The sequence below is a fragment of the Salvia miltiorrhiza genome, chromosome 8 (assembly GCF_028751815.1).
Source record: "Salvia miltiorrhiza cultivar Shanhuang (shh) chromosome 8, IMPLAD_Smil_shh, whole genome shotgun sequence".
NCBI classification, from domain to species: Eukaryota; Viridiplantae; Streptophyta; class Magnoliopsida; order Lamiales; family Lamiaceae; genus Salvia; species Salvia miltiorrhiza.
The window spans coordinates 50,921,036-50,946,621 of record NC_080394.1 but is presented as its reverse complement, the minus strand read 5'-3'; the positions used below and the strand labels follow the sequence as shown (position 1 = coordinate 50,946,621).

Below are 25,586 nucleotides of genomic sequence, written 5' to 3'. Positions count from 1 at the left end.
AATTGAGAAAAAAAATTAATTAATTAATTAAAAAAACAACGATCGAAAATACGGTCATTAGAGGTATAACGGAGACTAACGGCCGTTTTTTCGGTCGTTAACTCCAGTAGCCGTCAACCGTAAAAACTGAAATCAACGATCGTTTTTTCGGTTGTTACCTAACGACCGAACACAAACGGTCGTTATACCTTCAGCGAAGTCAACGACCGTCTCCATTCGATCGTTAGTTAACGACCGAGAAAACAGTCGTTAACCTTCCCGCGATGTCACCGTTTGACGACGGTCCAGAGCTATTAAAGACCCAAAAAACGATCGTTAAAAAAAAACGGTCGTTAATTTCAATGACCGAAATAAACGGTCGTTACAAAGCTGGACGACGATTGAAATGGCGATCACCAGTAACGGTCGTTAACCATTTTAACGACCGTTTTCTAGGGTCCAACGACCGATTTTTCGGTCGTTACGACCGCTTTTTCTTGTAGTGCGAGGCTCGACTTGACAAAAAGTTTATTTGGAACTCGATTCGATAGTAAATATGTTGAGCTTGTGCTCAATAATCTTATCGACCTGAGTTCGAGCCAAGACAGAGAGGCTTGTTGGGCTTGCGAAAATGTTCAACACATTTGCTTGAATTGAGCATTCAAACAAGCCAAACTCGAGCTCTGAGCAATATGTTGATTAAGAACATAATTTGAATATTTTTTTTAGCCTTTAACGAGCTTTTAACAAACTCAAACATCATTTATATGAATATTAGACGAGCCAAACTTGAATATAATATTATCAAGTATCACACGAGCGTATTTTGAACTGCACTCGAACTTGATAATTAAGTGACGAACCAAGCTCAATCAATAAAATAAAAACTCAAATCACGCTCAACAAATAGACTCAAATACTTGAATATTTAAATGAAACGAACTCAAATTAACTAATATTCGGCTAGACCCGACTCGTTCTGCAGCCGTACATGTGCACCTTCAAATTTACCACAAATTGAGGCTAATGATCAATATAGAACTCACCCTAAATATCATATCTTAACCATAATCCATCTAAAATGTTTTATTGAAAGTGTATATATAGAACTCACCCTAAATATCATATATGAGCTTCGACAAATCGAGGATAAATTTGGTTAAAAGTACAAAAATGAAAACTTTTACAAAAAAATTAACATTCTCATACGTCAAAATTGAAAAGTTTCATCATATGATTCATATCATTTTGGTCGAGGGTGACATCCTCCAAATTCTGTAGCATTAAATTGAAATATTAAATTGATTTAGGTGTTCATATTCTGCAGAATTTGGGGATTAAGTTTAGTGTTTTTTTTTTTTTTTTTCCAGATTTAAATTTGAATATCGAAGAATTGCAACAAATTAAAATTTTCACACTACTGAAATTAAATACTAAATATTACTAGTAATTACAAAAGTGGCTGATGCTTGAACAAAGTGGAGAAGTTTGCAAGCTATTATTAACCTTTGGGGTCTTGGGAAAATTTCTTAAAACTACAAGGGGCAAAGCTCAATATTCTCCTACTCTTTTTTCACCATAAGGCGTCAACCCTCTGCAAGTAGTGTAGAGAGAGAAATTTACAGTAAGAAACCAAAAACCATCTCAGAGAGGGCTTCCGGAGAAGAAGAAACCATAGGATTTATTTATTTTGTGTGTCGATTATTTTCAATTTTTGGTTTATTATATCTCACATTGTCAAGATCTTACTTCGTAATTGTCTAAGGTAAGCATTCAGTTAACCCGAATCTATCTATTAATTCGTGATTAATTGCACACTCTGAGTTTGATTTTATGGGGTTTTGTTTTCTGTGTCTGGTCTAATACTGATTTTAGCTCGTGAGGCTTCAAAACAATGTGGGTTAAGAAAATTTGAAACTAATTCTATGTATTCTGGCGGAATTGTTGGGACTGATTAAAAGAGGATTAGTATAATTAGGGGCTTAAATCAAGATTATAAATTTTCCATTACTGTTCGTGTAAAATAATTGTTACTGGATACTTCAAAAACAGAGGCTTTTCATTTAGTTGGATATTGTCGAATTGACATCATTGTACCATTGTTTGAACTGGAAATCATGGTGATATCCTTGTATAAGTCCTTTAGCTTCCCAGTTTCTTGGAGCAATTATTAGCAGAAAAATGTTGTGGATAGTTTTTCTAAGATGGAAATGTTAATGTAAATTGTCAAGTTTGCAGATTGGTAGTTGAGGTAGTTTTGAATCACATTCTCGAGTTACTGTTGGGAGAAGAAAAAGGAGTCTAAAACTTTTTGTGGAGGATTAGTTATATCTAGGCTTATATGTATGGTTTGGTATCAGTACTTATCTTGGTTATCTGAAAATGGTGCTATTTTGACTGGAAGTGATCATTGCTATATATCAGTCGCATTAATAACGAATTGCTGTCATGGATAATTTGCTGTCATCTATGTTTCCATTTAGAGAATTGGAGAGGGAGGCACTTGGAACTGATACTAAATCAGGATTATGATGAAATTCTTATTTTCTAGAGGTATTGGTGAACAGGGAACATAAATATAGGTTATGATAATTAGTTTCTACCCTTTTGACAATTCATAAAGGGAACATGGTATAGAGAAGGGTCTGCCAGTTGTTGGGAACAGTTTTTTCCTACCTTTGTGATGTAAAGTGATGAATTGCCCCTGAGTTTCCTAGTTTGGCATGCTAAGAAGACTTCTATTCGATCATTTTCCATTTAGATGGATCTGATTGATTGTATCAATTTTATATCTGGAGCATTTACTGTATCTTTGATATCATTTACGGATGTTTTTCCTTCTTGCCTGCTAAAAGTTGAATTTATGTTCCAAGTAAATTGCATTAATTTTTTCCTTAATAAACCGTCCACATTTCTACTCTCAATATGTTCCCCAAACCCACTTCCCGATGTACATTTCTCTATCCAAATGCCCAAAGAAATGCAAAAGTAGTTTTTGCCAGTTGGCTTTTGAGCTGGTTAAAAATGTGTTTCATAGGTTGCTCTGCAGTTGGTGCATCTTACATCATCTTATTTGTATGTGAGATGAAGGATACATGTGTAGACACATCATGTGCCAGTGGGTGGAGAATCTTTATGGCTTTGTGCTGGATCTGTATCAAACTGGTAGAAAGCAACAAAGATAACAAATCATGTTGAGTTGTCAAAACTGTTAATGGAAGGTAGTTAAATTCATGTAAGAGTCCAGCTAACTGCAATAGGGTAGAGAGTGGCAAAGATAGTGGGCAATAAAAGAAGCCAGCCAAAGGATAGGGGGTTTCGGGAAAAGATGAAATCCTATGTATCAAAGCAGAAACTCATTTAAATTCAGTCTTTTTTTTTTTATTGTTGGGTCTGCGTGTGAGATTGCAAATATCTTTATCCATGAATATTGAAGGTTAGGATTGGATCTCACTGTTTTGATGATCTAATATGTAGATAATTTTTTCTATAAAGTTATTATTGCTTGGTCTTCATTGCAAAAAATATGAAGGAAAGAACTGAACATAAATATAGTTTTCAAACAGTAAAAAGATTTCGAGATTATTTAAATTTAGGTTACTAAATCACATAGTGGTGATAAATTTCCTTATACACTAACATCTTTTCTGAATGCGTCTGAAGGCCTGTAGGTATTATGTTTTTGTCCAAAACTCATCCTTTTTTTTTGTTTGATGTGCTTCACTTAGCTTCTACAGCTGTAAGCCTGAAACTTGACCTTGATTTTGTTTAAATATAATTCTATGGCTCAAGTTCAAGTTAATTGATGGTATTATCATCAGGTGCGTCTACGCTACTGATCTTACGATTCTTGTCATGCAAGATTGAGGGATGTGGGTGAGAGGGAGAGGGTTTTGGTTGGTAGAAATGCCGTGCAGAAGGAGAGGTTGTGATTATGAACCTCTAATCTGCTTAAGATGGTTGGATGTGATGATTCTCGTACGACCAGTTGATTTTTGTGGTGGTGGATTGGGGAAAAATTCCTTCAATTTTGAAATTCTTTTGTATGTCAAGAAAGGGATGCTGTTTATAGAAATTTGATTGTTGTTTAGTCATTTTGATTCATTGATTCTTCTACCTTCTATTTATTCTTAGATAATCCTGCAGCTTTGTGTTTTGATATGGTTTCCTGCTCTAATGTTCAATTCCGAAAGTACATTCTTCATATAATACGTTAAATGTTTGTTACAGGTACTGGCCTCCTCAGCTATGTCAAACTCCAAGGGACCATCTACTGTTAGAAACATGATGTACAATGGGAAGAATCCGTTATTGCCTCCTAAAAGTCCATTTCCTAGCATATCTCCATCATATGCTGAATACATTCCTACTTCAGTGATTGGTCCAAAAGCTCTTCCAAAGCCCAGAGACGGAAGTCCACATCATCAACGTACTTCTTCTGAAAGTTTTTTGATAGAGGAACAACCGTCTTGGCTAGATGAACTCCTTGATGAACCAGAAACGCCTGTGCGTAAAGGAGGCCATCGTCGCTCATCAAGTGATTCTTTTGCATATATTGATACAACTAATGCAGGAAGCATGAACTATGCAGCTCAAGATGATATCAAGTTCAAGAATATGATTCCATTGCCTTCATGGGGATCTCAAGACTTTGATTTTCAGAGGGATATGCGGCAAAGTTCTTTCTATTTGGATTCAAACCCTTCTGGCAGAACCAAGAACAAGCCATGGGATGCACCTGTAAATTCAATTGCACCTCCTCGCAGCCTTCCTTCTAGGGATGTAGCCACCATCCAGAATGCCGGAACAGTGAACACCTCACTAGATGTTGATAGAAATCCAACTTCGTCTGCTCAAAAGTCAGACGTTGAATCTGTCTCTCAAGATCCAAAAGGCTCATTTGAGAAAAAAGATACTCATGTCAAGAATCTGGCATCAGAAACAGACACGAAACGAGCCAAGCAGTAAGTGCACCCCTCTTCATTTCATATGAATTGAGCGGTTTTTAAGCTCAACAAAGTTTTGAACTTCAAGTTCATTTTTTGTTTTCCCTTACCCTTTTTAATTTGTGTGTTCTCTTATTAGTTTTAAGTTTGCTATTATGGTTAAATTGTGAAATACACAATTGAATCCTTTTATGCTTAAATTTGATGGCATCAATTTGATTACATATTATTGGATATCTCCAACTTGTGCGTGGGTGATGCCTATGTTTATTATGGGGCTCAATCAGTCCAATTATGAGGTCTAGTCATTTACTGAATCAACACTGTCTGATGCTTTTGATAGGCATTATTCCATTTTAACTATGTATATAAATCATTAAATCTTGTGCTCCCTCCATCCCCAAGTGCATACGCATTGGAGAATGGCACGAGTTTTAAGAAATTGGTTGAGTGTGTGTGAGTGGATTGTGTGGGTATATTACTTAAAAAGGAAATGGGTATGCATTTCGGGGACGGACCAAAAAGGAAATATTGGTATGCACTTGGGGGACAGAGGGAGTATATAGTTAAATGATTCAAAACCTGGTGAATTGTCTAAACCAAAAGTTAAGTGACAGGTTGAGCAGAAAATTGCTTGAAACACCTGTCTTGAAATTCCTTAAACATCCTCTGCAGTGATAGATGATCAGGTTGATCATGCTATATTATACGCCCTCCGTCCGCCAAGATTATGTCAAATTGCTTGGGCACAAGATTTAATAAAATTGGTGATGATTTTGATGTAGTGGAGAAAATGTCCCACCACTTTATGAGATGTGTGGTTGAGATTGAATTTTGGGTGTGTTTTTTTGTAAATAAAGAGTGTTAGTAAGGGATAAAATATTAACGAGGATGGTGGGACCATTGCCTTAAAAAGGAAAGTGGCATAATCTTGGCGGACGGAGGGAGTAGTAAGGAGTAATTGTCTTTACCATTGGGTACAAGTTTCTCTCTAGTTTTACTCTTAGCTGCACTGCCATAGGTAGCTAAGTTCTCGTCGCGCCCTTTCTACATAAGAACGAGTTCTCTTTTCAAAGATCATTTTCTTTTTTTTTTTAGAAAAAACTGATCACGTTCTTCTTATGATGTAACTGATGTCTCCAAGTTGGAAAATTTGGTTAAAATGTCAAAATTTATATTCTTGACGACTTGATGTTTGTCTTATTGGTAACCAGTCCTTGAGATTTCTTTTCAATACTATCTTAAATGAGTCGTAATATAATTTGATCAGTTGTTCAACTATATTATGATGGTTGTTTAGTGTCATTGTTTTAATGTATGTTGATGCTAAAGCTCCTATAGGTTGTGGGAAATAGTTTTATATAGTTTTTAAGTGGTTATGGGCCTCTAGTCCTTTGCAAATGTAAACATTTGTTGTCTATATGGACACATGAGGCCTAACTTATGAGTCTGGAGTGTGACAGTGCTGTTGCTTTATGGATATGAATGTAATCTACTGCTTTTATCTCCTGTGTTTTGCTAGGTAAACATATTGAGCTTCAGTGGATCTGTTAACAAGATGAATATAAGGCATACATACTCTTCGATTTTCTATGTTTTTTTTTTTTTTTTTAATTTATGTTTTTCTGAGTTTGTTACTAACTCAAGGTGCATATTCTAATCACATGATTGAAAAGTGTAAAGCTATATTCTGAAAGAATTTGGTGCATTTTCTGAAGTTGTCATTTCTTTCAGACAATTTTCTGTTATACAATATGCTCTACAAGTGCCCAATGTATTTGTCAATGCCTAATGCAGGCAATTTGCTCAACGTTCACGTGTCCGGAAGCTTCAATACATAGCTGAACTTGAGAGGCACGTTCAAGCTCTACAGGCAAGTATTACATTGCTTACAAGTCTTAAAATGTATAATCTGCTTATAGTCCAGGTTTGGGATATAACTATGCTTTCATAGTTGCAGGCAGAAGGCTCTGAAATTTCTGCTGAGCTTGAATTTCTCAACCAGCAAAACCTTATTCTCAGCATGGAAAATAAAGCCCTGAAGCAACGTTTAGAAAGTTTATCTCAGGAGCAGCTAATCAAGTATTGTGAGTTTTCGCCTACCATATATATTTTTCATAGATGTGCTTCTTCATCAAGTTTTCCTGGTTGTATTTAAAAGTACTACAGAAAATTTTGTTCTGTAGTTTACAGTATCAGTTCAAGATATGTACATATTGTTCACTGATGAGTGGTGATTCAGTTACGTAAAAAAAACAGAGAACCAGGTGTGATAGGAGGTTTATGACGTAAACGGGGTCCATTTTTTATTGTATATTCACTTTGAGATTGACGTGTTGCGAAATGGTCTCAAGTTCATGCTTGGTAAACTATTAGTGCTGTTTCTACTGTTAAAAGGCAACATGTTTCTTAGGGCATAAATAAGGCCACTTCATGGCTTAGAAGTTAAAAAATAAGTTCTAAAATGCATAGGAAGATTTAAGCCCTGGAAGTTTATCCATGTATTTCTTGACCTCATTTTGGGATGCATGTGCAGTCGAGCATGAGGTATTGGAGAGAGAAGCAGGAAGACTGCGAGGCCTATATCAGCAGCAGCAGAAGCCGCCGCAACCGCAGCAGCAGATATCTTCTAGCCATCGACGTGCCAAGAGCAGAGACCTCGATCAACAGTTGGCAAATCTTTCCCTGAAACTCAAGGAAACGAGTTCTGGTCAGGATTCTCTCTCTAGCCAGCTTCATATGTAGAGTAATATTTCTCGACTTCTTATTGTGTGTTCCAAGTTCTAACCAGTCCTCTCAACTGACGATGCATGCTGATGACCAAAAACACTCCCCTTACATGGGAAGAAAGCCAGACTGGTCATGCGGTCCTGTGCTACAACGCAACTGCTTGTGTTGCTTGTGTTTCTGTTTTTCCTTTTGTTCCTTATTTTTCAACTGTAAGCGACCAATACCATCATCTCTCCTAAGGTTAGTGCCATGTGCGCCTGGTAGTCCTCGCCCGAAATTACGAGTTCTGGCGGACGACTCACCCGAGGTGGTTATCACCCGAAAATGCTAGATTTGTTGTATGTTGAGTGATTAATCTTCGTCTTCCCATTTCTGTTGCCTCCTGCAAGTTGGTTGTTACTTGCCTGAAATTTGCCATGTCACAATCAATTTTTCATTTATGTAGTTAACTTTGCATGTGTAGAGTTTATTTCCATTTCCTGCTGCTGACTATGCTATGGAGATACTTTTTTTGTTTCTTTTGTAGTCCATATTGTTTCCTGATCACTCTGTGTGTGTGTGTGTGTGTGTGTGTGTGGGAAGAGATGCTTTTTTGTGATATTTAGATTTGTGTTTCGAAATTAGAACATTGGCTAAAGTCCTATGTGGAGGTAGAGATGCCTTTTTGTGTCATGAAATATAAGCATGTCTTTGGAATTTCAAGTTCTCCATTTAGGGTTATTGTCGGAAAATACCTAAAATTTGTCAATTTTTTTGATTTGTATCATAATTTTTATTTTTTATCAAAAAATATATAAATTTAAGATTGATTCTAAACCGTTCTGTATATGGCAAATTTGCCCAAATCTAATTTGAATAATCCAATGATTAGGGGGTTTAAGCAACATTGTAGACCAGTAATAGGGCGGAATAGGCCCAGATTTAATTTGAATAGTCAAACGAGTTGTAATTTTTCGTTGCGACAATAGATTGGATTTGAGTGAATCTGTCCTCCGTGAAATGGTTCAGAATTAATATTAAATAAATGTATTTTTGGCAAAAAAAAAAAGAAAAAAAAAAGTAAGAAGTCATGATATAAATTTGCAAAGATGAGGTATTTTCTGGCAATAATCCATTTATTACGGGATGATTGGTATGATTTGTTTAGTAGAAAATATCTTGTTGGTTATGGAAACTGAGTACTGCTAATCTAAAAATAATCTGTATGACTACTTGATATTATATTTAGGGTTATTAGCCTGTAAATACACGAACTTTTTATATTTTCTGAAATTTAACATGACTTTTATTTTTAGCCTACAAATACACGAACTTAGCATTTTTTCTGATTTTTGACATCGACAAGAAAAAATTCTAATTTACTATTAACGTGAAGGTTGGTATACCATGTCATTCACTCTCTAATCAAAACAATGAATCAAATTACTCTATTCAAGTGCATATTTCGTAGTCCACGTCATGTATTCCGGTCTCCACCTCAACAATAAATAGATTTTTTTCATGTCGATGTCAAAAATCAGAAAAAATGCTAAGTTCGTGTATTTATGGGCTAAAAATAAAAGTCATGTTAAATTTCAGAAAATGTAAAAAGTTCATGTATTTACAGGCTAATAACCCTTATATTTAATTAATGTAACTATGTAGGCCACTTATTCATGATATAATTAATAATCCATATACATTTGAATGCGATGCGTTCCGTTGCATGAAATCGATATGATTAATTATGAATTGTCAGTCGATGAGATTTTTATACTTTCACTTCACAAAATCTCTCTTATTACCTTTTGACCATTTGGAAGATTATCTTTCAATGTGTGAACTTTTGTTAATTATTTTTTATTATATTAAAATATAATTAATTAAGAATGAGACGTAGCAAATAATCTGATTTGATAAAGATCAACACCAATATATAACTCCAAAAATAATCCACCAATATACTCCAGTGATGACACAATTTATTGATTCTTTCTTGGGAGTGACATAAATTATGAATTAATTCAATCGATTAAACGACATAAATAGACAAGCAAAACTTTGGCAGATGATTTAGTAAGAAAAGCAGCTACTCATTACCTTAAAAAAATATTTACAACAATACAAAAAAAATTGGGTATCCCCAAAAACTCCTCATTTCTTCACAAAAGGCAAAGAAGAAAAAGCTAAAGGAAAATGGGGCCTCAAAAGAACAGCTAATAGAGCAATATTCTGACTTCGTCAGCCCACCTTTGCCTTTTCTCGAAATACCCTTTCGCTTTTCTATTAATTATTCCCATTAAATAAACTAAAGATTTTGATTCCCTCTCTCTCATTTCTTTGAATATTTCTTTATTCAATATTGATGAACAAATTTGTATATTTCAACATGCACACACACTTTTTACTACTATAACTAAACTCAATGTGACTAAAATAAATAAATAAAATGTACGAGTTTGAAGCGCAAGAAATCGAAGACGCCACGGACGGCTTCTCGCCGTCGCGGCTGATCGGAAAAGGCAGCCACGGCAGCGTATACAGCGGCGTCCTCAAAGACGGCCGCGTCGTCGCCGTGAAGAAGCAATCCCTCGCCCTCGAGAACCTCCGCGACGACACCAAGCTCCGAAACGAGGCCCTCATCCTCTCCTCCATCCCTCCAAATCCATGCACCGTCGCCTTCGTCGGCGCCGCCGCCGGCAACGTCATCGTCACCGACTACATGCCCAACGGCACGCTCCACCACCTCCTCCACCTCTCCGACGCGCCGCCGCCGTGGCCGACGCGCCTCCGGATCGCGCTCCAGCTCGCCTCCGCCCTCCGCCGCCTGCACGACTCCAACCCTAGCATCGTCCACCGCGACGTGAAATCGGCCAACATCTTGTTTGACGGCGACTGGAACGCCAGGCTGGCCGACTTCGGATTGGCCGCCCGATTGTGCGACGGCGATGACGTGGCGTCGAAGCTGCCCGCGGGCACGCTGGGGTACATAGACCCCGGGTATACCGCCCCGGGAATGCTGACCGTCAAAATCGACGTGTTCAGCTACGGGGTGGTATTGTTGGAGCTCGTGGCCGCTCGACGAGTCATCGACGTGACCCGGTCCCCGGCCTCGCTCGTGGAGTGGGCCGTCCCACTGATCGAGCGGGGCCGGGGGCTGGAGATTTGCGACAAAAGGATCCGCATGCCTCTATACACGAGACGTGCGATCACGAAGTTGCTGGGGGTGGCGGCGCGTTGCCTGGCCCCCAGGGAAAGTGATCGCCCGTCGATGAGAGAGGTTGTGTCGAATTTGGAGATGACTCCGATGAATCGGTATTCGTGGACGATGGATTGCGTTAGAGAAATGATTGGATCGATGATGAGACGAAAAAAAGCTAGGTTTAGTGGGAAATGTGTGGCGATAGTGACTAATGAGGCGTGTGCGGATAATGGTGGTGGTGGTGGTGATAGTTTTTCGAAAGGGAGATTGCTAGTTAGGGAAATCTTGGCTGATATTACATTGAAATGACAACTTGGCTAGTTTAATTTCCTATTTCACTTGTGTTTGTGTTTTTTGTTTTTGTTTTTAACGATTAGATGAATTCATATTATTAAATCATGTTCAGTGCTATGTTTATTGTTGTGTAGGAAATATAGCACCAATATTTTTAATTTATTATGCATATTGTGTTCATTTGTCAACTGAAATATGCCGTGGTAGTGAAGCTATAGCAGAAGTCAACAGTTATGGATCGGAGAGGATGATGAGATCTTCCTTTTTTGTTTCTTTTTTTGGAAATTTGGAAGTTAGAAATGATTATTTTCGTGATAACGCTTGGGTATAACGAATAAGTTGTTTGTAAGGTATAAATAGCGTATTAAGTTAATATGGTACTATTTTAATCTCTTGTATGATTTGAAACTTAAATTTGAATGATTATTCGTGTATTACAAATGACACGAATAGCATATTCAGTTAATACGGTAATATTTTTGCCCACCTCATAATTCGAAGATAGCTTTAAATGATTATTCATGTATTACAAGCTACTTATCCGTAGATTTATATATTAATTTATTCGTGGATTTATATTAATTTATTTATTATTGTTATTTTACATAAATTAATACTCTCTCCGTCCCGGCTTTTGGTATCCAGTTGAGAACGGCACGAGTTTTAATAAAGTGATTAATGTGTTGTGAGTGGAATAAGGGTTCCACATTTTATGTGAGAGTTAAAATAATTAAAGTAGAGTAAGGGCCCCACCTACTTTTACCAAAAATAAAAATGGATACCAAAATGTGGGACGGCCAAAAAAGAAAAGTTGAATACTAAAAAATAAAAGCTGAAACGGAGGGAATATTAGTTATAGAATTTGAATGTCTAACGTGCCAAATTCATTCTTATTTCTCGTGGCACTTAGTCATTTTAACTTGATCAACTATATTTACGTGTGTGTAAATGTGTAGGTTGGAATAAGGAATGTCAAACTATTAGTTGAAGAAAAGACAATTATGGTCCAAACACTAGATTCCCAAAAATATAGAGTAAGTGGGAATATATCAAACCATAATTTAAATATGGGAGTCTCATTCTTCCCTGATGTTACACTTCACTAGTTCGATCCTTCCCCATTTTTTTATGTAGACTTTTTTTCTTTCTGACCTACCTATCACCACCAACTATACTTGTGTATATATATAGTTAGATTGTATTGACAAATTAAATATTTTACAAAATTGAGAATAATAGGTTAATAATTTTGATGAACAAACATTTTGGTTTTGTGTTCGAATTCTGGAGTGACGAGATTTTTATCGTCTGTTCCTTAAAATTATTAACCTGTTCAATGTTTCACAATTTCGCAAAATAATTAATTTCTCAATGGAACCTTTCTTTCTATATAGATGAGAAAGTTTTCAAAAATAACGCATATTTCAAAATCATCATACATTGGCTTTGTCTTGATTCGAATTGAATTTTTTGGTTTATGGGGTTCTGTTGTTCTAAGTCAAATGAAATGCATTCATACATGACATATACAAATAGTAGTTCAAAGTTAAAAGGATTTGATCGAATTAATTGACTTTAGATTTTTCTTAAGCATGGTGGACTATTGAATCTTTTAACACAACATCGTCTCGAATCACAATGAATTTTGTTTGTGACTACCGTTGGGAGAGGATCCGAATTTAATTTAATTTGTTAGTGTCAATTATTCATGATAACTAGCATTTGCATCCCGTGCAATGCACGGAAAAATATTTTAAATTTTTATATTTATATAAAATTAATACTAATTTAATTATTATACTTATAAATATAATACTCCCTCCGTCCCTAAAATAACTTCCTCTTTTTCCATTTTGGGACGTCCCCCAAATAACTTCCTCTTTCTTTCTTTCCATTTTTGGAAACCTACCCCACCACTAATAATACTTTATTTATTCTTACTTTTCACTTTTCACCACTCCCAATACTAATTATAACACTTTTCACAACTTCCAATAATAATTATATCACTTTTTCTCCACTATCAATACACTTTACAACTTTGTATTAAAACCCGTGCCGTCCCCAAAGAGGAAGCCATTTCAGGGACGGAGGGAGTACAAAATTAATTTTAATTGAATATTAAAAAAAATAAAAAAATCATAATTATAAAATTTGATATTGTGAAAAACAAAAACAAAAAAATAAGTTAAAAAAAATTTAAAATAAAATACTAATTAAAAAGAATTAAAAATATATTTATTCAAAAATGATGAGAGAGGAAAGAGAAATTTAGAAAACTTTAATATTTAAACAAATTTAATTTTTACATTTTAAATCAAATATTTTCATAAAATATATCATATTAAAGTTCTTATCGTGATATTTAATTTGATATGCATATTAAATATTTTATAATCAATTGAATTTCACAATTTTAGAAAGAAATGTAACAACAAATAAGAAGTTAAAGAAAATGAAAATAAAAAGAAAAATATATAGTTTAAACATAAAGCTTCAATTTTATTATAACTACAAAATTGTCACTCAATTTTAAAATTGATTTGAAATTATTTCAAATTGAAAACTCTCTTTTTAATATAGTACTAGCATTTGCATCCCGTGCAATGCACAGAAAAATATTTGTTATTTTTTATATTTATATATAAATTAATACTAATTTAATTGAATTTAATTAGACATGCAATGTTGATAATTACAAGTGTAGGTGCATTGTCAAAACAAGGTTGCTTGCGGCTTGACGTGGATGGATAGGAGATGGGGGTTGGTTTCACTAATAGAGATTCGCTTCATTGGTTTTACTCTTCACGCGATAATAATTGCGATTGCTTATTAGCTTCAGCAAGATATTGTCCTTTAGGATGAGAGAGGTGGTTCGAATTTACCTTGCGACGATATTTGGGAAGCTTTCGAGTTTCGAGCATACACACAAGTATGTGGTTATTGATTTCTATCATATTCGGAGCACGAGTAAGCCGCCTCTGCTGTGGTTTCTCATAGTGTTAGTACATGGAAGCCAAATTTTGTATTTTGGTTATGAGATATTGTAAACTCTCATTTGATTTGGTTTGAAACAAAAACTTGCGTACATCCGAGTCGTATCCGATCCGAATCCAATTCAACTGGACTATTCTATTCGAATATCAAGTGTTAGTGTTCTTTTGATATAATATTAGTATCATTTACATGTAGTGTTAGTGTCATTTCAATATAGTGTTAGTCTCATTTGTAAAACAAATAGTGTCATTTGTAAAATAAAATAGTGTTAGTGTCATTCCAGTATTATGTTATTGTAGTGTCATTTCAAAAAAAAAAGGGGGTTAGGATCCGGGTCGGATACAATCCGGGTGTACAGGAGACCACCTCCCAAATTATATGATATTACTTGAGTCCATGATGAGAGAGTTGGACTCAGACTTTTTGCTATAGAGATCTTGGTCAGGGATCCCAGAGACTTTCCGCGTGAATGGGTGGAGGAGTGGATTGATCACGTCGGAGTGGGGTTGGGAAGGTTGCGGAGTAGCAGTTTGCTTCAAAGGGGACTGCTGCAACCTTCGTTGTGTGGGGGATTCCACACGGTCTTCTTTATGCTGATTCCCATTTGGTGAGGAGACACAGAACGTGTCAGTAGGAAGATGACTGTAAAAAGACAAATGTAGGGGCGACCTAGCAGATGCATTTGGTACAAACTGCAGCCCTACATCCTGGGAGAATGATTCCTCCCAAACCACTCTTATCTCCAAGTCACTTGCAGATGAGAAATGGTCCATCTTGGCCACCGACTGCGTAGAATACTCCTGCAGAACGGATTGTTCCAACAATCGGATGGCTTCACATCCCAGGCAGGTTGGACGAAGCTGATTTCTCCTGGGGATGTACATAAGGTATGATTTGTGACCTTGAGACGGTCATTAGGATGGACTTGAAACAATCGTCTGGATCACGTCTTAAGCGCGACACACATGACTGGTTTGGATCTTCGATCTTCAATGCTTCTATCCTCTGGTCCGGCGAGCTTTCATCTTCTTTGATAAGATAGTGATCTTTTGATTTTTGATCATCACCATCCTTCCATCGAATAAGTACCTTCTCTTGTTCTGGATTCATCAAAACTTCCTTTCTGAAAGGTTTAAAAAGTATCTCACAAGTATTTCGTGGATATGAAAGGTTAGTCCAATGAGAGAAAATTCTAAAGAGGAATTTTCAGAGAAATGAAAATTTTCTAAGCAAAGGAAAGACTAATGAGAGAAGATGAAAATGCATGGCTAAATAGTGTGGAAGGTAAAAAGGCATAATGATTTGACAGCTGCGGTTCGGATTTGGTCATTAAATCCGATTAAAGAGAATTTTTGCATCCGCATTAAGTCACCGTCTAAATCGTGAGCCTAAAAGGTGGAGCAAGTTAATACGTGCTGACGTGGGTGAACAGTAGTAAGATTTTGAAAAACTTTTTATCCGATAAGTTGCAAAAAGGGCGGGTTAAAATTCGCACTTTTAGTTGAAAATATATCTTTCAACATTATTACAACAACACATAGAATATTTGGAATAGAAACACTTACTCGTCGACTGAATGTTGTAATCAGTCAATACCTCTTATAAAATCCTTGGTAGCTTCTTCTGGTTCCCCTTAACTGATGGCAGGGTAAATTTGACTGATGATTGTTTAGTTGCAATTACTGAATATTCTTTCAATTGAAGAACTTCTTTAGATGACTGAGATGCAGCTGGTAGATTTGACTTTCCTTTCTGATCCTTCAGTTGCATTTCTGACATCTTCTGAAGTGGTTCTTGATCAGCTCATTTTTCTTCAGATTTGATGAAACTTGGCTTCTGATGGAGCTTTCATCTTTCGGCTGAATGAGTGTGTGTGAATGGACTTGGTGTAATTTGCTTCCTCATTCCTTTGTCTATCCTTGATTATTGAACATCCCTTCAAGTAAAAGAGCAATCTTATCTGGATGACAATACTACGAGAAATCCATTAGATGTAAAATTTTTAGAGCAGAGATTTCTTTCTGATGACTAATCTGGTCATCGGTGTGAATCGACTCTCTTCTTGACTTCAGTCGTTGAGTCGTTCATGGTGAGAGAGAGAGAACTGAAAGAGCGGGTTAGCGACTGTGTAAAAAGCAGATATCACAGACAGGTAAGAGCACATAGCACATAGAGAAAAGAAAATTTTGAAACTCTTGAAAATCTTTTGACAACCCTTCTGAATAGAATCTAGTTCAGTAGAACTGGATCAAAACAAATTGTTCTTTCGAACAACCTGCTCTGATACCAATTGTTGGATCCACTGAGGGTTGAAAGGACAGATGTATGGGGGGGGGGGGAATACACATGTAGGCTATTTTTGGGAGGTTACTTAAAACTGTCTTTGTACTGAAAGACAGTTTTAGTGCTTTGAAAATGCGTGCTTCAGTTAACAAGAGATGGGCGACTGATACTGCAACAGAGGTTCAGTGGGTGACATCAGTTAATCGAACTGGTCAATTAACTTTAGTCCAAGCAAGGCTTCAGTCGTAAGTAAAACAAAGTAGAGTTATTTATCTAACTGACTATCGAAAGATTGATCAGTTGAACCTATAACTCTAGTAGCGGAATATTAAACTTAGTGAAATAGCCTTGAAAGATTTTCTTCACAGAGAATCCCTTAGTTACTCTTTTCAGTTAGTCAGTATTATAGAAACAGAGATATGCGCAGATACTGAAAATAAAAGCAAGTAAGAACACAAGGAATATTTACGTGGTTCGAAAAATAACGTTCCGATATACACGGCCAGATGATCAATCTGACGAATATTCTGGACATATGCTTACGGGTGCATAGCAAACCTAGCCACGATATTTACGGGTGCAACGCAAACCTAACTGCAATGCTTACGGGTGCAAAGCGACCTGTACTGATAAGGAAAACACCTTACAGCAACCAACTCACTGAGTTGGATTTTCGTACTTAACTTGCGGGTGCTAAGCAACCTAACTGTTTAGTTTACTGGTACTAAACAACCACTAAGCTCGGTCTAAGTCTCAAACTCGAATACAAACACTTTTCTCGCTCTTTTGAAAATGGGGTATTGTAATATACCAACTAGGATTACTGAGTACAGAATCTCAAGTAATCAGTAACTAGGCTAATGATCTATCTATGAAAATTTCCTAGTTATACTAAGAGAGTTTAGGTAATCAGTAGAACTGATTTTACAATAGTGAAATACTCTCTTCATCGATTCAATACTTAAGGAATATTGAGCTCTAATTGATTTTCTACTGTAGCTTTGGCATTGAGGATTGAATCGAAATCTTCTTTCTTCACCTCTCATCACTCACACCTTTCTTGAGAGATCTTCTTAGCTATTTATAGGCGTCTCTGAGGAATATATCCGTTGGCGGAGATCTTCTTCTTCAAATCCTACCGTTGGAGATAACGTCTTTATTCTTGCTCGGGTATTGAAAAGGACATTCTTCTAAAATCAATGCCTCTGACTTCTTCATTAACTGCGGCGTGTCTTGGAAGTTATCCATGTGGCCTTTCTTTCTTCAGTCATTCTTGATGCAGTTTTCTTCAGTTAGGAGCTTTCATTTGAGTCTGCATCTTCCGCGTGTTCTAGACTCGTGTGGAGCCTTTTTGTCAAACACTTCTTCAGTCGAGATGATGTCTTCAGTTATTTCAGCTTTCTTGATCCGTCTAGCTATACAAAGTGTTGGGAACTTAATGAAATATCTTAGCCCTAGTTTTGATAATACCAAAATCCTTAAGTTTTCTTTATAATAGACTAGAACTTTGTGAACTCAAGTGTTGGAGTTCATTTTCTAGTTTAGCTAATGTTCTGAAGACTGAAGACTGAAGATCGGAGGAATGAAGAATGAAGAACGAAGGACTGAAGACTGAAGACTGAAGAGCTCGACTGAATATTCGCAATTAAAGGCAGAAGTCAAATACTGATATTTGATTAGAACGAGTTTCTCAACTAAAGAATCAGTTATGACTGATTCATCTAATGTTGGCTACGTGGAATCAGCGGACTGATACTAAAGTCAAGTATCAGTTGACATTCTTCCAAGGACTGAAACTCCAACGTTAAAAGGAAGCCACGCAATCAGAGTACAACCGCATTAAATGCAGAGATATAGAGGATCGTCCTTTCTCTGCAGAGCATTCTTTTTTGGTGATTACCTTTTCAGAAGCGCCTTACCTCCTGTACCTGAGTAGCCGTTTCTCACCAAACAAGGAACTTCGAAGATTGAAGCCTCAACAAAATTCGAATTACTCTCCAACGGATGAATTCTTGAAGACCATCTCCGTCAACGGATCTATTCAAGACCTCTCCTATAAATAGAGCTCGAGGATCACTTCAATCTTCATCGATTCAAATACACAAGCTGAAACGCTGCCGAAATCGTCACTCAGCCAATCAAAGCCTTCCAAAGTTTGAATCGAAGAAGAGAATCACAAAGCCAAAAATCAGTTCATTGCTGATTACATATATTCTCTTAGAACCTTAATTAGGCAAATATTATTTATCCAAAGCCTAAGTTACTGATTACAGAGAGCCTGTTCTCTGTGATCTAATTGGTAGTTTTCGAACCTATTTTCAACTGAGCGAAAAGAGTGTTTGAAGTTGTGTGGAGTTCAGGCCAATGTTCTGACTCCAAAGAGTGCTTAGTGCCCAGTGCGCGCTAAGTGTGTTTGAGAAATCCAACCCAGTGTGTTGGTGTTGAAACATGTGGTTTCAGTTCAAGGTTTGCTGTGCACCCGTAAGCATAAGCTCATAGTGTTTGTCAGTGTGATCTACTGACCGTGGATGTAGGAATTAGATTTCGAACCACATAAAAATCCCTTTGTCGTTTATCGCTTTCAGTATTTACTTTCTTATCTGTGCAAAATCCTTTTGTTAACTAAAACTGACTAACTGCAAAGTGAAACTAAATCTTGACCAGCTCGCAAGTCCCTTCGCTCTCGTCCTACTACCTCTTGAACCATGGTGACACGAAAGAAAGAGATCAGAAGGGCATTGCAGCCCTTCAATATCCTCGCGCTCAAGGGCACTTCCTTCAGCGACGAGACCTTTGTCTCCGGCGGGAGGAAGAGAGATTCCGGCGAGAGCTGCAAGCTCTCCTGCTCTTAAGGCGGCGGCGTGGGAGTGGGGTGATGGTGGAGAAATGAGAGAGGGGCGGGGCGGGGCGGATGGAGGGGGGTGTGCGACGGGTAAAAGAGTTTTGAGTTGGGGAGTTGTTTCAAAAGTGCAATTGATTCGGGGATTTGGGTAGGCTGTGCAATTGTTAGGAATTGATTCATCGGTGATTTTCTGGTTAAGATAGATGGTGGTGTATTTTTTTTAGGAATTGATTTTAATGTTGGCATATTTGTTTTAGGCGATGGGGTTTGGGAGATGCAAAGAAATGAGAATGGATTCTGGGAAATTTCTGTCAAAATAATCTCTCTGCTCCACCTTCTTGGCTATGGCTTCTCACTGAATTTCTGTTCGAAATTTGTTGAATTTGTTGAAAATCTTTACCATCTACTGAATTTGTTTGAAATTTGCTAAATTTGTTGGATTTCTTTATCCATTCACTGACATTGTTTGCAATTTGCTGAAATTATTTACTCGATAGTTAATTAATTATTTGTAATTTGAAAGATTAAGCAATTAAAATTATCATTAACACTACTCCTATAAATTTATTTTTACTCCATTTATTCCTACTTTAACAACTTTCTTAAAACCCGCGCCGAACTCCAAATGAGACTTTTTTTGGTGGACGGAGGGAGTATAACTTTTTTACTTTAAAACAATTTTATTAAATTCTCTATTTTTGTGAAAAATAATTCACGAAACAAAAAATGCATTAATAATTTCATAAATTTATATTTTAATAGACCTGTCGAATTTCGACAGGTTACTTACTAGTTATTGATGAATAAAGGATAAATATCATGAAAACCTCTGATGTAGTGCCCCAAAATTTTTTTTAACTACAAAGAAATTTATTTTTATTATTCTTATTTTTTTTCGTTAATTAAATTTTAAGTCTTATAAGTCGCGCCTAGTTATTTCATGAGCATGAGCATTTAATCATAATAAATTCTAAGCATTTTATTATTATTATTATTATTATTATTATTATTATTATTATTATTATTATTATTATTATTATTATTATTATTATTATTATTATTATTATTATTATTATTATTATTATTATTATTATGTTGGGGGATTTCATTTTCTTACAAGGTACTAATTACCTCTTTTAATAAAGCCCCAAATTCTTTTATTGAAGCCCATTGCTTAAGCCCATAATAATTTATTGTTCAGCCACGTGAATTGTTTGAGGAAGATCAGAGAACCCTAATTCACCTTCCTTCTTGATGATCATGAAGTTATGGAAAGATTTGTTTGATTGATGCTTATTCCCAAAAATAAAGCCCTAATTCGTAGTATAAATAGCTGCTCTTGACCCCTTCTTCCATACACCCAAAGAAAAACAATTACATCGTTCCTTCTTCAGGGTGAGGTATTCCTCTTCCTTCGCATTTTCTTTTCTCCTTCGCCTGGTCTATGTCTTTTTCCCCTTCCCTCTGTATTCACTTTATTTCCTTGAAGAACTGTAAATCTCATTTCCTACTGAAGCCATCATTCCCTTTTGTCTTGTCAGTATATCATTTATGTTTCCCATGAATATATATATATATATATATATATATATATATATATAACTACTAACAATTTTAGTTTGACCTTTTGTCCTTTATATATATATTATGTATAGGTGTATAGGTGATAGCTACGAGACTTCTTTTTTAAATGCATGTATCAAGTCATGTTTTTAAATTTATTTATGTTTAAACATATAATATATATATATATATACGTGTATAGATATATATATATCCTGTTGGAGTACAAATGTCTGCTTTAGTGATTTAATAATTAATCATTTGTGTTTTTACAAAAACAAGTGTATATATATAGACTTTTTATGATGCAAACGTGTACATATATTATTAAATTGAGGTTTATTATAAAAGAAAAAGATAAAAATCCCTTGAGAGCACAAAACGCAGACTAAGGGCACGAAACTCAAAAAGAGATCGTTTTTTTTTTTTAAAAAAAAAAAAAAAGGAGCCACCGCACTTGTTCAACTCTGGCGCCCACTCTTGAGCGGATAGTGCGTTAGTCAAAAAGAGCGCAACCCCCAAGAAGAAAAACAGAAAAGCATGCTTTGAACAAAGGAGCATTGACTGCCTTTGTTGGGAGGAGTGCCGTCACCGGACAAATGTTTGTGGAAACCGACAGCCACTCCTATTGCCGGAGAAAATCGGAAAACCAACTTCAACCCAGCTTCGGACCGGGAAAGCTGTTAAACCTGAGAACACGAGAGAAACCGCGGCGTGGAAGTCGCCAGAGAAGCGGTTAAAGATGGGGTTAAAGCGGTGAGCGAGGCGTATCGCCACCACCACTTTGCCGGCGGCTGAAGGAGGCGGGGCGGGCGATCGAGGCCGACGGCGGCCCAGATCTCACAGCAGCTCCTTCGAACTGGGTGGGTCAACGATCTCGCTGAACGCTGAAGGTGGGTGGGTCTCGATGGAGAGAGTATTCAAAAGCTCGGCGGTGGAGACTGTTGGCGGCGGAGGCGACTGTCTCGGTGGCCGGTGGGGGTGGATTCGATGGGAACGGCAACGGCCGACGGGGTCGCCGTTGCTGGGTGGGAAGCGGAAGGTTGGTGGGTCAACGATCTCGCTCAAAAATCTCCTTCTCCATCGGAGAAAATTTTGACGCGCAGATCGGCCATGGAGAGGCACCTGCTGCAGATCGGCTATGGAGCCGGAGCCGGAGGAGAGGCACCTGTTGCAGATCTGCTGCAGATCGGCTGATGGCGCTCGGCAGATCGGTAGATCGGGTAAATGCCCATCAAATCGATGGGTCGGAGAAGACGCCTTTGAAAGTCGTCTGAAAAGGTGGCCATCCAGGCGTGGAGTGCATCGAAGGCGACGCTGAACTGAGGCGGCGGAGGAGGAGGTGGTCGGAGGGGGCCAATCCACACACCTCTGCCGCCTCCGATAGACTCAAAACGTTGCCTTCAAGATACGATCTTCTCTTCTAACGAGTATTTCCAAACGTGTACATATATATACTTATAGGGTTAGAATAATGTTCTTATTTAGAAAAATCATTTTCATTTAAAATATCGATACATGGTTTTGGACAGAATAGTTATATATATATGTATATATTTTTATATGGATGTATAATCATTGTTTGATCGTATTTTAATTATGACTTTATTATTATTTAATTTTTAGGCGAGGCGCGCAAGACTTAATCTTTAATTACTTTACACGTGTCACAGAGAAGTAAAGGTGGGGTTATAACGTTGCATTTAACATTTATCCTTATTATACGTTTTACTCAATTTATATATGTGAGAAGCAGGCAGAGCCTCCGGGCTATGAGACAGAAAGTTATAACCTACGGGTTATATGAGACAGAAAGTTATAACCTACGGGTTATATGAGACAGAAAGTTATGAGACAGAAAGTTATAACCTACGGGTTATATGAGACAGAAAGTTATAACCTACGGGTTATATGAGACAGAAAGTTATAACCTACGGGTTATATCTGACAGAAAGTTATAGCCTACGGGCTATATGAGACAGAAAGTTATAGCCTACGGGTTATATGAGAAAGAAAGTTATAGCCTATGGGCTATATGAGACAGAAAGTTATATAGCCTTCGGGCTAAGAGACAGAAAGTTATTGCTTTCGGGCAATATGAAAGAGCAGACAGTTTTTATTGCACTTATATTTTGTTGTGATTCTTATAATATGGATAAATGCACCCCACTGAGTTTATTGTACTCACCCCAAAACAATATCTTTTTCAGGAGATGACTCGGGCGATGGAAGGCGGGGCGAATGATGGTCAAAGATGAAAGAAGAAATAATGTTTTATTTTCAATTGGAATAAAGACTCAGTTTATGATGTTTATTTACTTTTCTCAGTTGGATTTGAGTTTTAGTTATTTAAGTATTAAAATCTTATTTATGTTATTCAAAGTGCACTTTATTATTTTAATGAAAATTGGGGCGTCACAGTATGGTATCAGAGCAGGTCTACGTTTCTGTAGACATGCAATAATTTTTTTTTTAAGAAAAATGACCATCATCGCAACCGCCACATCGCTACCGAGTGAGGTAAAAGTCAAAAGTATATTTATGATGCTTTAAGTTTTCTTGATGAAGTTAGATTTTATTTCATTTTTTTTCTTCTCATGTCCTCGAGATTACTTATCTAGATGATTAGAACTTGCAAAAACCTGTAGAATAAGTACAGCAGTGCCAACACGTGTATAAAAAAAATGGGACGACGAATCTCTTAGTATCAATGAGAATTAGTACCTATCGCTGTTTTTGTCGCACAACTCTTACTTTTTACCGCGATATTTTAGATTATGGCCAGAACAAGGGGTAACAGGAGACCTCCGGCAGACGAAGAATCTGATAGCGAAGCCACTCAATCGATGGGGAATAGGAATCGAAATCAAAATGATGTTAATACGCTGGCCCACGTGCTTGCACAAGCACTGAGAGGAGTATTGCCTCAACAACCGCATCAACCTCAAGCAGAAGGTGGAAATGGAGTAGTAGCCCAATTTCGAAGCATGGCGCCACCAATTCTAAGGGGGAATGAAGGACCCTTAGGGACCGAGGAGTGGATGCGCCAGATGGAACGTATTTTCAACTACATGCGTTGTAGAGATGACTCGAAGGTGACATGTGCGGCCTTCCAACTTATAGATGATGCAGGGCATTGGTGGGAGTCAGAAACTGCTAGCCTTACTGAGGAGCAGGTGAGAGCCATCACCTGGCGGACATTCAAGGAGAAAGTGATGGGGAAGTATTTCCCAAAGGCTTTTCGCAAGCAAAAGGAGATAGAGCTCATGAACCTGGAGCAAGGGAACCTGACCGTGCTGGAATACGAGCGGAAATTTACCCAACTAGCCCGTTTTGCCCCTCACTTGGTGGACACTGATGAGAAGAAGGCATGGAGGTTTGAGAATGGGTTACGCCCTGAGATTGGTGGACATTTGGCGGCTCTCAACATCACATCATACTCAGAAATCTTAGAACGAGCCCAAGCAGTCACATCACGCCTGAAACTGGACAACTCTGTGGCTCAACCTCAACATACTGGAGAAAAGAGGCACTGGGATGATCGAGACAAAATGAGAAACTCCCAGCCAGAAAAGAAACCAAGGAGTAATGAGGGAGACGTCCAAGAATTGGCGCCGCACAAACCTCTTTGTCCACGTTGTCAGCGTTACCATTTTGGAGAGTGCAAATCTGGCGAGAACGTATGCTTCCGATGTCATAAAGGAGGACACATGGCGATGAACTGCCCAGAAGCACGGAATACGAATGTCCCGAACAACAACAACGTCCCAACTTGGCGAAATAAGGACAATAACTGGGGAAGAAATCACGGCAACAACAACAACAATATGGAGAGGAACCTGAACTACAACAACAATGGTGCCCGCAAGGGAGAGGCACGAGTTTATGCCATGAACCAGGAAGAGATGGATGGAGAGGCTCGAACTATGTCAGGTATCTTACCCGTTCTGGACAAGTTTGCTATAGTACTATTTGATTCCAGTGCTTCGCATTCGTTTATCGCAAGGAGATTTTACGAAAAGCTGATACAACCCTTGAAGGTAAGAATTCTCTCAGGAAAGGTGGTGGGAATAGATCGTTTGACAAGGGAGGAAAACTAAGACCTCGTTACATCAGGCCCTATGATATTCTCGAACGAGTTAGTGAGGTAGCATATCGGTTAGCGTCGCCGCCAAGCTTTACTTCGATACATAATGTCTTCCATGTCTCGTCTTTGAGAAAATTCGTCCACGACCCGGGCAACATTGAAAATCACATCGAGCTAGAACTTGATAGAAGCCTAACTTATGATGAGCACCCGATAGCCACTTTGGATAGAAAGGTTCATGTGTTAAGAAGTTAAGAAATCTCTTTAGTCAAAACCCAATAGAATAGACACGATCATACTGAGGCGACATAGGAAAAGGAAGATGACATTAGATCTAGATACCCTCTTTTGTTTGACTCAGTTAAGTAATTTCGAGGACGAAATTTTTTTTAGTTGGTAAGGTTGTAGTGCCCCAAAATTTTTTTTAACTACAAAGAAATTTATTTTTATTATTCTTATTTTTTTCGTTAATTAAATTTTAAGTCTTATAAGTCGCGCCTAGTTATTTCATGAGCATGAGCATTTAATCATAATAAATTCTAAGCATTTTATTATTATTATTATTATTATTATTATTATTATTATTATTATTATTATTATTATTATTATTATTATTATTATTATTATTATTATTATTATTATTATTATTATGTTGGGGGATTTCATTTTCTTACAAGGTACTAA

At 37.1% G+C, this 25,586-nt stretch overlaps 3 protein-coding genes across 7 annotated transcripts; all 3 read left to right on the top strand.

Annotated features, from left to right (window-relative positions):
- Positions 1-1,516: 1,516 nt before the first annotated feature.
- Positions 1,517-8,117, top strand: LOC130998902 (uncharacterized protein At4g06598-like). Of its 5 annotated transcripts, none has more exons than XM_057924341.1 (6): positions 1,554-1,744; positions 4,210-4,943; positions 6,723-6,802; positions 6,890-7,012; positions 7,462-7,635; positions 7,717-8,117. In XM_057924341.1, exons 2-6 carry the CDS (start codon positions 4,228-4,230, stop codon positions 7,740-7,742), a joined length of 1,119 nt encoding a protein of 372 aa, XP_057780324.1. In that variant the 5' UTR covers positions 1,554-1,744; positions 4,210-4,227; the 3' UTR covers positions 7,743-8,117. The 5 variants fall into 5 exon arrangements, with proteins under 5 accessions (XP_057780320.1, XP_057780324.1, XP_057780322.1 ...); XM_057924339.1 differs by having other exon boundaries at positions 1,569-1,744; positions 6,723-6,798; positions 6,880-7,012; XM_057924337.1 differs by having other exon boundaries at positions 1,517-1,744; positions 7,462-8,117.
- Positions 8,118-9,711: 1,594 nt separating this feature from the next.
- LOC130998900 (serine/threonine-protein kinase-like protein At5g23170) lies at positions 9,712-11,247 on the top strand. Its single transcript, XM_057924335.1, has one exon. The coding sequence runs from the start codon at positions 10,084-10,086 to the stop codon at positions 11,143-11,145; it is 1,062 nt and encodes a 353-aa protein (XP_057780318.1). The 5' UTR covers positions 9,712-10,083; the 3' UTR covers positions 11,146-11,247.
- Positions 11,248-23,592: 12,345 nt separating this feature from the next.
- LOC130998628 (uncharacterized) lies at positions 23,593-24,915 on the top strand. Its single transcript, XM_057924039.1, has one exon. It carries the CDS (start codon positions 23,593-23,595, stop codon positions 24,913-24,915), a length of 1,323 nt encoding a protein of 440 aa, XP_057780022.1.
- Positions 24,916-25,586: the final 671 nt, after the last annotated feature.